This window comes from Sorex fumeus, unplaced genomic scaffold, assembly GCF_029834395.1.
Source record: "Sorex fumeus unplaced genomic scaffold, SorFum_2.1 ptg000064l, whole genome shotgun sequence".
NCBI classification, from domain to species: Eukaryota; Metazoa; Chordata; class Mammalia; order Eulipotyphla; family Soricidae; genus Sorex; species Sorex fumeus.
The window spans coordinates 6,194,655-6,205,613 of record NW_026606121.1 but is presented as its reverse complement, the minus strand read 5'-3'; the positions used below and the strand labels follow the sequence as shown (position 1 = coordinate 6,205,613).

The window sequence follows — 10,959 nt, the reverse complement described above, 5'->3', positions numbered from 1 at the left end:
ATACGTGTTAGTGCGTGCATGTGTGTCATTGTGTGCACGTGTGCATGCGCGCGCGCGCGCCCGTCGGCGCCATGGGCGGGCCGTGCCGCGCGACCGGTACCGGGCGGGGCAGGGCAGCGGCCGCGGCCCGTCGTTTCCTTCCGGGCGGATGGAGCCGGCGCGGAGGCCGCGGCTGTCGCTCAGCCGCCGGCGGCCCCCCGAGCCCGAGCCCGAGCCCGAGGCCGAGCCCGAGCCCCGCGCGCCCCCCGCCGGTCCCTGGACCCCGCGCGAGCACGAGCGTCCGTGGTCGGCGCTGCTGCGCGTGGCCAGCGCGGAGCTCGGCGCCGACGGGGCGTGCCCACCGCTGCCCGCGCGGCCCGGCCGGGAGTCGCGCGCGGCCCCGAGCTCCCTCCGGCCCCCGCAGGAGCGCGCGCGCGCCCCCGAGGTGTTCTCCGTGGGACGCGAGACCTTCACGTGGCTGCCCCTCCCGCCCCGCGGCTCCGCCGAGCTCCCGCCCGCGTGAGTAACCACCGCCCCTGCGGGTCCGGGAATCCCGAGCTGCCCGGTGGCGGGAAGTGGCCGTGCAGGACCCCCGGCCCGGCCGGACACGCGCCCGCGGCCTTGCGCCTGCGCACGCGCCGTCTGCACGCTGCCGACTCCAAGGCTCCGGAGCGCCCCCCTGTGGCCGAGCACGGAGCCGGGCCGGGTGTCCGGTTCCACCTGCTGGGCGGGGGTCCTCTCCCCAAGGAGCTGTCCAAGGAGCTTGGAGAAGCCCGTGGTGAGGCTAGACCTGTGGCCTGCGGGGGCACCCTCCACGGAAGCACACCCTGGAGCAGCTGGGCTCGCGTTTGGGCTGGATGGAGCAAGGTCTGCGGTGCTGGGCAGGAGATGCAGTGAGCCCGGGCGGGTGAACACTTAGGCCAGGGACCCAGACACCTGCCTGTGTCCTGCGGGGTGACGACTGCCCACGCCTTGGTGGGTGGGCTTCACCAGAGAGGCCATCCCGGGGACTCATGCCAGCCCTCACCCAGTCCATCTGCTTCCCAGGCACTGGGTGGGGGAGCGCTGGCCTCTTCTTTGCAGGCCTCAGGTGGGCTGGGGGACGGACTGCCTGGCTCCTACTGGCTTCCCTGTCCTGCACCCTGGGGAGGGGGGTCCCCCTAATCTGCCTTGTCCAGCCACCAGAATGTCAAGGGTCTGCTGGCTGTTGTGGTGTGGTGGGCACTGGAGGGGACTAGCCTTGTGGATGGCCCCTGACATTGATGCTGTCCTCTCCTTGCAGGCTGACCCAGCTGGATGTCGATGGCCACCTGGCCCAGTGCCTGGCAGGAGGTACCACGGCCGAGATGTGAGGAGGGCAGGCCTGTTTGCCCTGGCCCCGCTGTGTGCTGGGCTCGCCTGTGCCCCCCTGTGCCCCCCACCCGCTGTGACCTTAGACCTGAGCACTGGTCTCTTCCTCCTGCCAAGTGACCAGAGGGTGTGGCACTCAGGAATCGCCAGAGCAGTGTCTGGTGCAAGAAGACTCTCTGAAGGCTAGGCCGGGCCACCCTACATCACCTAGCCGGAAGCCCTGATTCTCACCTGGAGAGACCCCATAGGGGTTCTGCCTTGCACAGTGCAGAACCAGGTTTAATGCCTGGCATCCCTATGGTCTGCACACCATCAGGAGTGATCCCTGGGCAGAGCTCATCTTCCACCCCACTGGCCCTGGCTTGAATTCCTGGCACTGCATATGGTCCTGAGCACGGAGCCAGGACGACGCTCTGAGCATTCTGCTGGAAGGGTCCCTCCCCCAAATAAAAGTCTTCAATCTCAGCATCGTTATTACTGAGAGAAACTGCCCGGTAGCCTAACGGACACATGACGTGGGCCCTGCTCGTGTTTCCAGAAATGTATTTGTGTGGCTGAGTCTGTGAGTCCTTTCTCCTCGTCGGTCTGGCGGGACCCAGGGCCCCTCAGCAAGCGCGCACGCGAGGCCAGTTCCGGAGCAGTTGCAGGCACGGCGCAGGTGTGCAGCCGAGTGCAGGCTGCTGGCTCGGGCCTTTGCTGGGCTGTGTCCGGGCCACCCAGGACCATGCGGAAAGGAGGCCCAGCCTAGCCGTGGTCTGGGTGTGGCCATGGCCGCGGGTACAAGCTCTGTTCTGGGGCAAGTTCTCACCCTCGAGTGTGGACGCATCTCCCTCGAGCACCGGGTCCCTGGCACCGCGGCCCTGGCCAGCATGCATGCGCTGGGCCTCACACGGACTCCTCGGTGGACAGCAGCAGTGGGCTGATATACTCGAAGCCTTCAAACTCGGACTGGTCAATCCTCTTGAGGGCGTCCCTGCGGGCACAGGGGGCCGTGGCTGCCCTGCCCCCCCAGCCTGCCCTGCTGCCGTGCGAGGGGCCCCGGGCTTACTCATCGTCCGGGGTCAGCTGCACCGGCTCGCTGGTGAACTGGGTATCAAAGTTGTCCAGTCCGTAGTCATCGGTGATCTGTGGCTGAAAAGGCGGCAGCGCCTGCTTCTTCTCCAGCTGTGGACACAGGGTCACTCTGGCCACGGGGTAGAGGCACGGCACCCAGCACAGGGACCCTGACACCATATCCACTCCCTGTCTGCCCCCAAGACCCTCCCCGGGGCCTTCCTGCTCCTTCTGCCCCCGAGCTAATGCTGCGTGAGACCCTGCTTTATGCCTGGACACGTGGGTGTGCCATGGGCCTGTGCCCACCACCTGTGCCCAGCGCTGAGCTGGAGCCGTGAGGTGCCTTGTGTCTCCCTGGGCCACACTGCAGTGGGGCTAGACCCGACTCCCTTCCAGGAAGGGCAGGGTCTCCCCCAAGGTGGCCCCACGGCTTCCCTTCCTGTTGGACATGCTGGTGTCACCTGATGACCAGGGGTGCCTCGTCCTGGCACCAGTTGCCCAAGAAGTGCCCTCACCCCGAGCAGGCCCTCCCCGCCAGCCTCATGCCTGACCCCTCTTGCCCACCACCAAGGCCCCGCAGTCAAGTATGGGAAGCGTGTTTGTGAGTGCATCTGTGTTGTGTGCAGGTGTGTATCTGCTGTGTGTGCATGTCTGTGCAGATGTGTTCATGTCTGTGTGCAGGTGTGTATCTGTAGTGTGTTAATGTCTGTGCAGGTGTGTATCTGCCTTGTGTGTGGGTATGTGTGCAGGCACGTACTGCCATGTGTGTGCCTGTGTAGGTGTCTGTCTGCCATATGTGCGTGCCTGTGTGTGCATGTGTATCTGCCATGTTTGCCTGTCTGCAGTGTGCATCTGCTTTGTGTGTCTGTGCGTGGGTGTGTATCTGCAATGTGCATGTGTCTGTGTGCGGGTGTGTATCTGCTGTGTGTGCGTATCTGTGTGCAGGTATGTATCTAGCATGTGTGCAGGTATGTATCCTCAGTGTGTGCGTGTCTGTGTGCAGGTGTGTATCTGCTGTGTGCGTGTCTGTGCGCGGGTGTGTATCTGCCATGTGTGTGTCTGTGTGTGGGTGTGTATCTGCCATGTGTGCATGTCTGTGTGTGGGTGTGTGTGTAGGTGTGTATCTGCCGTGTGCATGTCTGCAGGTATGTATCTGCTGTGTGTATGTGTGTGTGTGTGTGCGGGTGTGTATCTGCTGTGCGTGTGTCTGTGCAGGTGTGTATCTGCCATTTGTGATGTCTGTGTGTGGGTGTGTGTGCAGGTGTGTATCTGCCGTGTGCGCGTGTCTGTGTGCGCGTGTGTATCTGCCATGTGCATGTCTGTTTGTGGGTGTGTGTCTGCCGTGTGAGCACTGCATGTCAAAGCTTTACCAGGTCCCAGTCGATGCTGCGGAAGAAGGCGTGGGATTTGATGTCAGAGAAGCCTGTCTGTGACCGGCAGCCGAGCCTTTCTTTGGGGTCCTGGGGTCAGAGTGGAAGTGGAAGGTCAGCGAGATAGGACACGACAACAGTGGCGCCTCGGGCTCGTGGGCGTGCGGGACCCACCTTGTTGAGGAAGCCCTTCAGGACGTGCGAGGCCTTGACCGAGAGGAAGCGGGGGATGCGGATGGGCTTCTCCAGGATGACTGTGGGGACAGGGCCGTGAGGGGCTGGCGGGGCAGGGAGGTCAGCAGGGGGGAGCGGGTGGGGGCTCACCCTGGAAGAGGTAATCCTCGGTGTTCATGTCAGGGTTGTCGGTGATGATGTCGAAGGGGGACCGCCCTGCCATCATCTCAAACATCAGCACGCCCAGCGCCCACCAATCCACGCTGAAGCCTGCGGAGTGCCCAGGTCACACGCACGCACGCACGCCCAGCCCAGCCCCCAGGAGACCTGCACGGAGTGTTTCCTGGGCAGAGGGCCCGGAGAGGACACCAGGTCACAGATGCCCTCTCTGCTGATTCCTCTGCCCATGGTACCTGGAGTCCCTTGTCCCATCACTGGGACCACAAAGGTTACCATGGCCTCACAGAACCCTGCTGGACACACACATGACCCTGCTCTGAGCACATGTGACCCTGTGCCTTCTCGCACCCACAGGGGCTACAGGTTTCGGGCCACTCTGTTGGGGGGGGACAGACTCCAGGCCTGCCCATCACCCTGCCTCCGCCTATGGCATTGCTGTGCAGTGGGCAGGGCTTGGGGCCCCGAGGACAGAGACGGCAGGGGCTGTGTGCTGGTCTTGCCAGACTGGTCAGGGATGTGGCTCTGGGGAGGGGCCCACTATCACACCACCTCACCGTACTCCTCTCCCCGCAGGATTTCAGGGGCGATGTAGTTCGGGGTCCCACAGAAGGTGCTCGTCGTGTCCCCGGGGCCCAGGCCCTCCTGTGAGGACAGAGCGGTTACCGGGAGGCTGGAGTTGCACGCCCACGCCCACTGGAGGGGGCCTTGCCTTGCACATGCCGTAGTCTGTCAGTTTGATGTGGCCGTCGGCGTCCAGGAGCACGTTGTCCAGCTTCAGGTCCCGATAGATGATTCCTCTCTCATGTAGGAAGTTGAGGGCGACACAGATCTCAGCGGCGTAGAATCTGGGGGCAGGCAGGGGACTGTGAGGTCAGCAGAGGGGCAGCATAAAGCCTCGGCGACCCACAGCACACAGCAGAGCAGTGACTGTTCCTTCAGTGCCTGTAAACAGGCCACTGTTCCCCGACACACCTACACCTGTAAGCACACGTATGTTCCACATGCCTGCCTACACACGCATGCCTGTACCCGCACACCTCTGCACCTGTATGCACTCCTGCATCTGTATGTGCCTGCACAAACATGTACATGCCTACATACCAGTATGCATCCCTGCACTTGCTGATACACCTGTACACACCCCTGCATCTGTATGTGCCTGCATATATCTGTACATGCCCCTGTACCATACATGTCTACACACCTGTATGCAGCCCTGCACCTGTACATGCCTACACAACAGTACGCATCCTGCACCTGTACACGTCTACATACCTGGATGAAGTCTGCACCTGTACCCGCACACACCTGCACACAGCCTGCACCTACACCTGCACACACCTACACGCAGCCTGCACTTATACCTTATATACCCGCATGCAGCCTGCACCTGTACCCGCACACACCTGCACATCGCCTGCACCTATATCATTATACACCTGCACACAGCCTGCACCTATACCCGCAAACACCTGCAGACAGCCTGCACCTGTACCCGCACACACCTGCTCATCGCCTGCACCTATATCATTATACACCTGCACACAGCCTGCACCTATACCCGCAAACACCTGCAGACAGCCTGCACCTGTACCCGCACACACCTGCACATCGCCTGCACCTATATCATTATACACCTGCACACAGCCTGCACCTATACCCGCAAACACCTGCAGACAGCCTGCACCTGTACCCGCACACACCTGCACATCGCCTGCACCTATATCATTATACACCTGCACACAGCCTGCACCTATACCCGCAAACACCTGCAGACAGCCTGCACCTGTACCCGCACACACCTGCACATCGCCTGCACCTATATCATTATACACCTGCACACAGCCTGCACCTATACCCGCAAACACCTGCAGACAGCCTGCACCTGTACCCGCACATACCTGCACGCACCCTGCACTGTATCCACACACACCTGCATGCAGCCTGAACCTATACCTGCGCACACCTGCATGCAGCCTGCACCTGTACCCCCACACACCTGCACTCAGCCTGCACAGACAGCCTGCACCTATACCTGCACACACCTGTAGACAGCCTGCACCTGTACCCACACATATCTGCACGCACCCTGCACTGTATCCGCACACACCTGCATGCACCCTGCACCTGTACCCGCACGCAGCCTGCACCTGTACCCGCACACACCTGCATGCAGCCTGCACCTGTACTCGTACACACCTGCACGCAGCCTGCACCTGTACTCGTACACACCTGCACGCAGCCTGCACCTGTACTCGTACACACCTGCACGCAGCCTGCACCTATACTCGTACACACCTGCACGCAGCCTGCACCTGTACTCGTACACACCTGCACACACCCTGCACCTGTACCCGCACACACTTGCACGCAGCCTGCACCTTTACCTGCCTACATACTTTTTTTGTACCCATATGTGCCTGCACACACCTGCATGCACCCTGCACCTGTATATGTCTGTACACACCTGCTAGCTGAGGTGATCAGTGCAACAGAGGGGAGGGGCTGGACCTGGGCACTCTAAGGGACAGTGGGGATCCTGGGAAAACGAGGGTGGGGTCCCAACAGCTCAGTCCCTTGGCCTGCACCCGTGCACTGGCAGGCAGGACCCTACCGAGCTGCTACGCCCCAGTTCACAGCAGCACAGTCCCTGCAGTGCCAGGAAGACCCTTCCCCATGTCCAGCACAAGTCTCATCCCCGAACCATCTGCACTGGGTGTCTGCACCACAGACTGGAGGTTCTGGCCCATGAGGACAGTCCATCAGACCTGAGGACAGACCCAGATGAGATCCACCCAGGGAGGCCCTGGCAGCCCCCAAGTCCCAACAGGCGGAGGTGGGGCGGGCAGTTTCGGGGACATGCTCTTTTCTGGGCAGATGGAAGGTTCTGGTGGTGGGAGGTGTGGTTGGCACCCCAGGAGATGCATGGAATGGGGGTGCAACCTGTGAGTCTGCCTTTCCTCAGAGATCACCTGGGTGATCACTGCCATTCTGGAACTTTCAGAGAGAAAGTAAGGACAGGGTAGGGGTGAAGACAGGAGAGACAAAACGGTGCTTGGGACCCCCATCTCCACCAAGCACTGAGCCAGGCCAGGATGCACCTCCTGTGGGTCCACAGCGGGCTTCTGAGCCAGGCCATCTGCTGGGGTGCCAGCAGGAGCAGCCATGCAGAGACACTTCCCTCCTGTCCCACCCACACCCTCCCCTGTCTCCACGCCCCCTACCTGCCTGCCCAACCCTCCCCTGCGCCCATGCCCCCCCTCCTGACTGCCCAGAGCCTCATCTGCGCCCATGGCCCTATTCCCACCTGCCCGCCCAGACCCTCACCTGTGCCGGCACCCACCTGGCGTGCTCCTCTGGGAGCTTCCTCTGCCTCTGCATGTGGAACATGAGGTCCCCCCCATTGACGTACTCGATGACCAGGAACAGCCTGAGGGGACAGGTGGGGCACTGAGGGGCTCCTTCTGGCGCCCTCCTGTGCCAGGTTGGCTGGGTGTCTGCCTACTGTCTCCTTGGGGGGTCAGAGTGGAGCCATCTTGGGGACAGATCCTTAGGGTGAGCAGGGAAAGCACCCCAAGGGCAAGCAGTGTGAGGGTCAGGGGACAGCCCAGAGGGGTGTCCATCTGTCTGTGTGTGCAGAACAGTGCGTGTGGAGGACCGTGAATGTGGAGGAGCATATTATGCAGAAGACTGCGTGCATGCAGAAGAGTGTTTGTGTCCGTGCAGGAGAGTGTGTGTGCAGAAGTGTGTGTGCGGGAGTGTGAGTGCAGGAGCATGTGCATGCAGGAGACGGCATGTGTGCAGGAGGGTGTGTACACAGGAAAGTGTGTGCAGGAGTGTGTTTGCACAAGAGCATGTGTGTATGCAGGAAATTGCATGTGTGCAGGCAACTGTATGTGTGTAGGAGCCTGTGTATGAATGTAGAGATGTATGTGTGCTGGAACGAGTGTGTGCAGGAGAATGTAGGTGTGCAAGAGACTGTGCGCAGGAGACTGTGTACAGGAGTGTGTGCACAGGAGCACGTGTTTGTGCAGGAGATTGCATGTGTGCAGGAGAATGTATGCATGCAGGAGACTGTGCAGGAGAGTGTGTGTACATAGGAGAATATGTGTACAGCAGTGTGTGTGTACAGCAGAGTGCACATAGTGCAGGAGAGTATGTATATAGGAGCATGTGTGCACAGAAAAATACATGGGCACATGTAAGAGTGCATGCCTGGCTCTGTGTGAATGTGACTGTGTGCTGTGCTACGGGCCCAGGGCCCAGGAGGGGTGGGCAGGGGAAGGGGAGCATGTCAGCTGGATGAGCCGGGCTGGGGGCTTCCAGCAGAGGGTAGGTGCAGTGTTGGTGCCCCAGCACCAGTGAGAAGAGGCAGTGGAGGGCCGTGAGGCTGAGTGCAGGCCCCACACACAGGAAGCCTGGTCTGACCCAGCACAATGGCCCACACACAGCAGGAGCAAGCCCAAGGCGTGGCCCCTGAACCAGAAAGACCCAGAGGTGGGGATGAAGCGCAGGGTCCCCTGCACTGCCCCCACAAGGTCTTTCTCACATTTGACAAGATTCCCCATTCAGGGCAAACCCACTCGAGTTTCAGAAACATGGGCTGTGAGGTCAGTGCAGCAGAAGTGGGGGGGGGGCACGAGCCAGCCAGACCCCTCTTGGTTTGGTTTCTGTGCCACACCCAGGGGTGCTCGGGGGACCACATGGGATGTTGGGACGAGCTGGTCGGCTACAGGACAAGGGTGCTCACAGCTGTGCCATCACTATGGCTCCAGCCCTAAGTGCTCCCCGCCCCCCAGGCCCAGGCCTCCAGGTGCTCCTTGGAAAGCCACAGCCAACTCCATTCCAGGAGAGCAGTGATGGGTGGGTCCAGGAGCCGTGCAGAGTGAGGTGTGTCATGTGCATGTAGGAACCATGTGGTGTGGGGTGTGAGCTGTAAAGTGTGAGTGTGAGGTGTGAGCTATGTGGTGTGAGCTGTGTGGTGTGAGGTGTGAGCCATGTGGTGTGAATGTAAGTTGTGAGCTGTAAGGTGTGTAAGGTATGAGCCATGTGTGTGAGTCATGTGTGAGGCACGTGGTGTGAGCCTCGTGGTGTGTGGTGATCTGTAAGGTATGTAGTGTGAGCTGTAAGGTGTGTGAGGTATGAGCCATGTGGTGTGAGCAGTAAGGTGTGAGCCATATAAATCACCAGATGTGAGTCTCCTATGTGGTGTGACCCATGTGATGAAGGTGTGAGCTATGAGCCATGAGGTGTAAACTGTGTGGTGTGAGCTATGTGCTGTGAGCTGTAAAGTGGTGTAAGCCATATGAGCTGTGTGGTGTAAGCTATATGAGCTGTGAGGTATGAAGGCACATACCATGAGCCGTGTAGTATAAGGTGTGAGCTGTAGCCATGTGTGAGGTGTGAGCCGTGTGGTATGACCCATGAGGTGTGAGCTGTGTGGTAGCCATGTGGTGAGAACTGTGTGGTGTGAGCTGTGTCATGTGAGTCATATGGTGTGACCCATGAGGTGTGAGCCAGGTGGTATGAGCCGTGTGGTGGTGGTGTGAGGTGTGAAGCGTGTGGTATGAGCCATGAGGTATGAGCTGTATAGTTTGAAGTATGAGCTATGAACTATGTGGAGCCGTGTGGTGTGAGCCATGTGGTGCGAACTATGAGCCGTGTGATATGAGTCATATGGTATGATCCATGAGGTGTGAGCCAGGTGGTGTGAGCCATGTGGTGTGAGGTGTGAAGCATGCGGTATGAGCCATGCAGTGTGGCTGTACAGTGTGAGGTATGAGCTATGAACTGTGTGGCATGAGCCGTTGGTGTGAGGTGTGAACTGTGTGGCATGAGCCGTGTGGTGTGAGGTGTGAAGCATGCGGTATGAGCCATGCAGTGTGTGATGTGAGTAGATGCCAGGATTTTATCAGTGCATGTCTGTGGCTCACCACCCTCCACGTGGTGCTCTCAGCCCCACAAGGGTCACCAAGCCTCCTGAGGACAGTCCCTGCCTTGTGCTTGGTTGCCAGGGTCAGCCCTGGCTGGATGCGTGTCAGCCTCCTCTTGCCCCCTCCACAGCACACACCAGCACGTGGCTGTATTGCCCCCTCCTTCCTGCCTGAATCACTTCCGGAAGCGCATGCTCTGGCTGAGCTCCTGTCCTGTTTCCGCCCAAACAAGCTCGGCCCCTTCCCCCAACACTGGCCCTGCCAATGTGCCTAGGCTGCCCCAAGGATGGGGATGGGCCTGCCCGAGGCGCCCCACGGAGTCTGGGGGCGCTTGGAGGAACCTCCTGACCAGGGCTGTCCTCACACACACACACACACACACACACACACACGTGCACCTCGCGCCCCTGACTCGGAGGGGACAACATTCACTCCTGGACACTCAGGACGTCCATGGGCTGCTCTGAGCCAGCCACCATGTGTGATCTGCTTCAGCCCCCCTGCTTCCGATTGGCCATGGGTGGCTTCCCCTCGGGGGACTCTCCTGCCATGGGACAATGCTTTCTCCCGCCCCCGGGGCTTCTCCAAGGTGGCCTGGATGCTTGTGCCCGCGGAGTGACTCTGGCAGATGTGGCGTTTGGCCCTGGCCCCAGTCCTGGGGTAACGTGATTGGGGAGAAGCCGTGGGGTAGGGAGTCAGTCAGGAGACTGGCAGTGCAGGGGGCATCCGGCGCTGCTGGCCTGGGCATCTCTAACTTGGCAGGCTCAGAGTAACAACCACCCAGAAGGCCGCTCCTGGGAGCAGAGGCCAGAGCAGCCCCCGTGGAGGGTCCTGCTGACCCACAGTGCAGGAGAGCATGGGACAGGTCATGGACAAGTTGACCTGAGGAACAGTACAGAGACCAGGCACTGGGTGGGGGT

General features: G+C 60.6%; 2 protein-coding genes across 2 annotated transcripts in view; one reads left to right on the top strand and one right to left on the bottom strand.

Moving 5' to 3' along the window:
* Window positions 1–148: 148 nt before the first annotated feature.
* Window positions 149–1,331, top strand: FAAP20 (FA core complex associated protein 20). The gene is made up of 4 exons (XM_056128339.1): window positions 149–498; window positions 567–757; window positions 1,063–1,069; window positions 1,262–1,331. Exons 1-4 carry the CDS (start codon window positions 149–151, stop codon window positions 1,329–1,331), a joined length of 618 nt encoding a protein of 205 aa, XP_055984314.1.
* Window positions 1,332–1,834: 503 nt separating this feature from the next.
* Window positions 1,835–10,959, bottom strand: part of LOC130036496 (protein kinase C zeta type-like) — a 28,611-nt gene continuing 19,486 nt past the window's right edge. Inside the window, exons 9-16 of the mRNA XM_056128338.1 lie at window positions 7,450–7,536; window positions 4,816–4,951; window positions 4,661–4,748; window positions 4,077–4,196; window positions 3,927–4,006; window positions 3,753–3,842; window positions 2,378–2,493; window positions 1,835–2,302 (exon numbers count right to left, since the gene is read on the bottom strand). Of these exons, the coding sequence (XP_055984313.1) occupies window positions 2,215–2,302; window positions 2,378–2,493; window positions 3,753–3,842; window positions 3,927–4,006; window positions 4,077–4,196; window positions 4,661–4,748; window positions 4,816–4,951; window positions 7,450–7,536 (805 nt within the window). The 3' untranslated portion in view covers window positions 1,835–2,214. The remainder of the gene's footprint in view (window positions 2,303–2,377; window positions 2,494–3,752; window positions 3,843–3,926; window positions 4,007–4,076; window positions 4,197–4,660; window positions 4,749–4,815; window positions 4,952–7,449; window positions 7,537–10,959) is intronic.

Coding starts and splice junctions, on each gene's coding strand:
- FAAP20 (XM_056128339.1), top strand. CDS start 149: ATGGAGCCGGCGCGGAGGCCGCGGCTGTCGCTCAGCCGCCGGCGGCCC. Junction 499..566: donor TCCGCCGAGCTCCCGCCCGC/GTGAGTAACCAC, acceptor GTGGCCGTGCAG/GACCCCCGGCCCGGCCGGAC.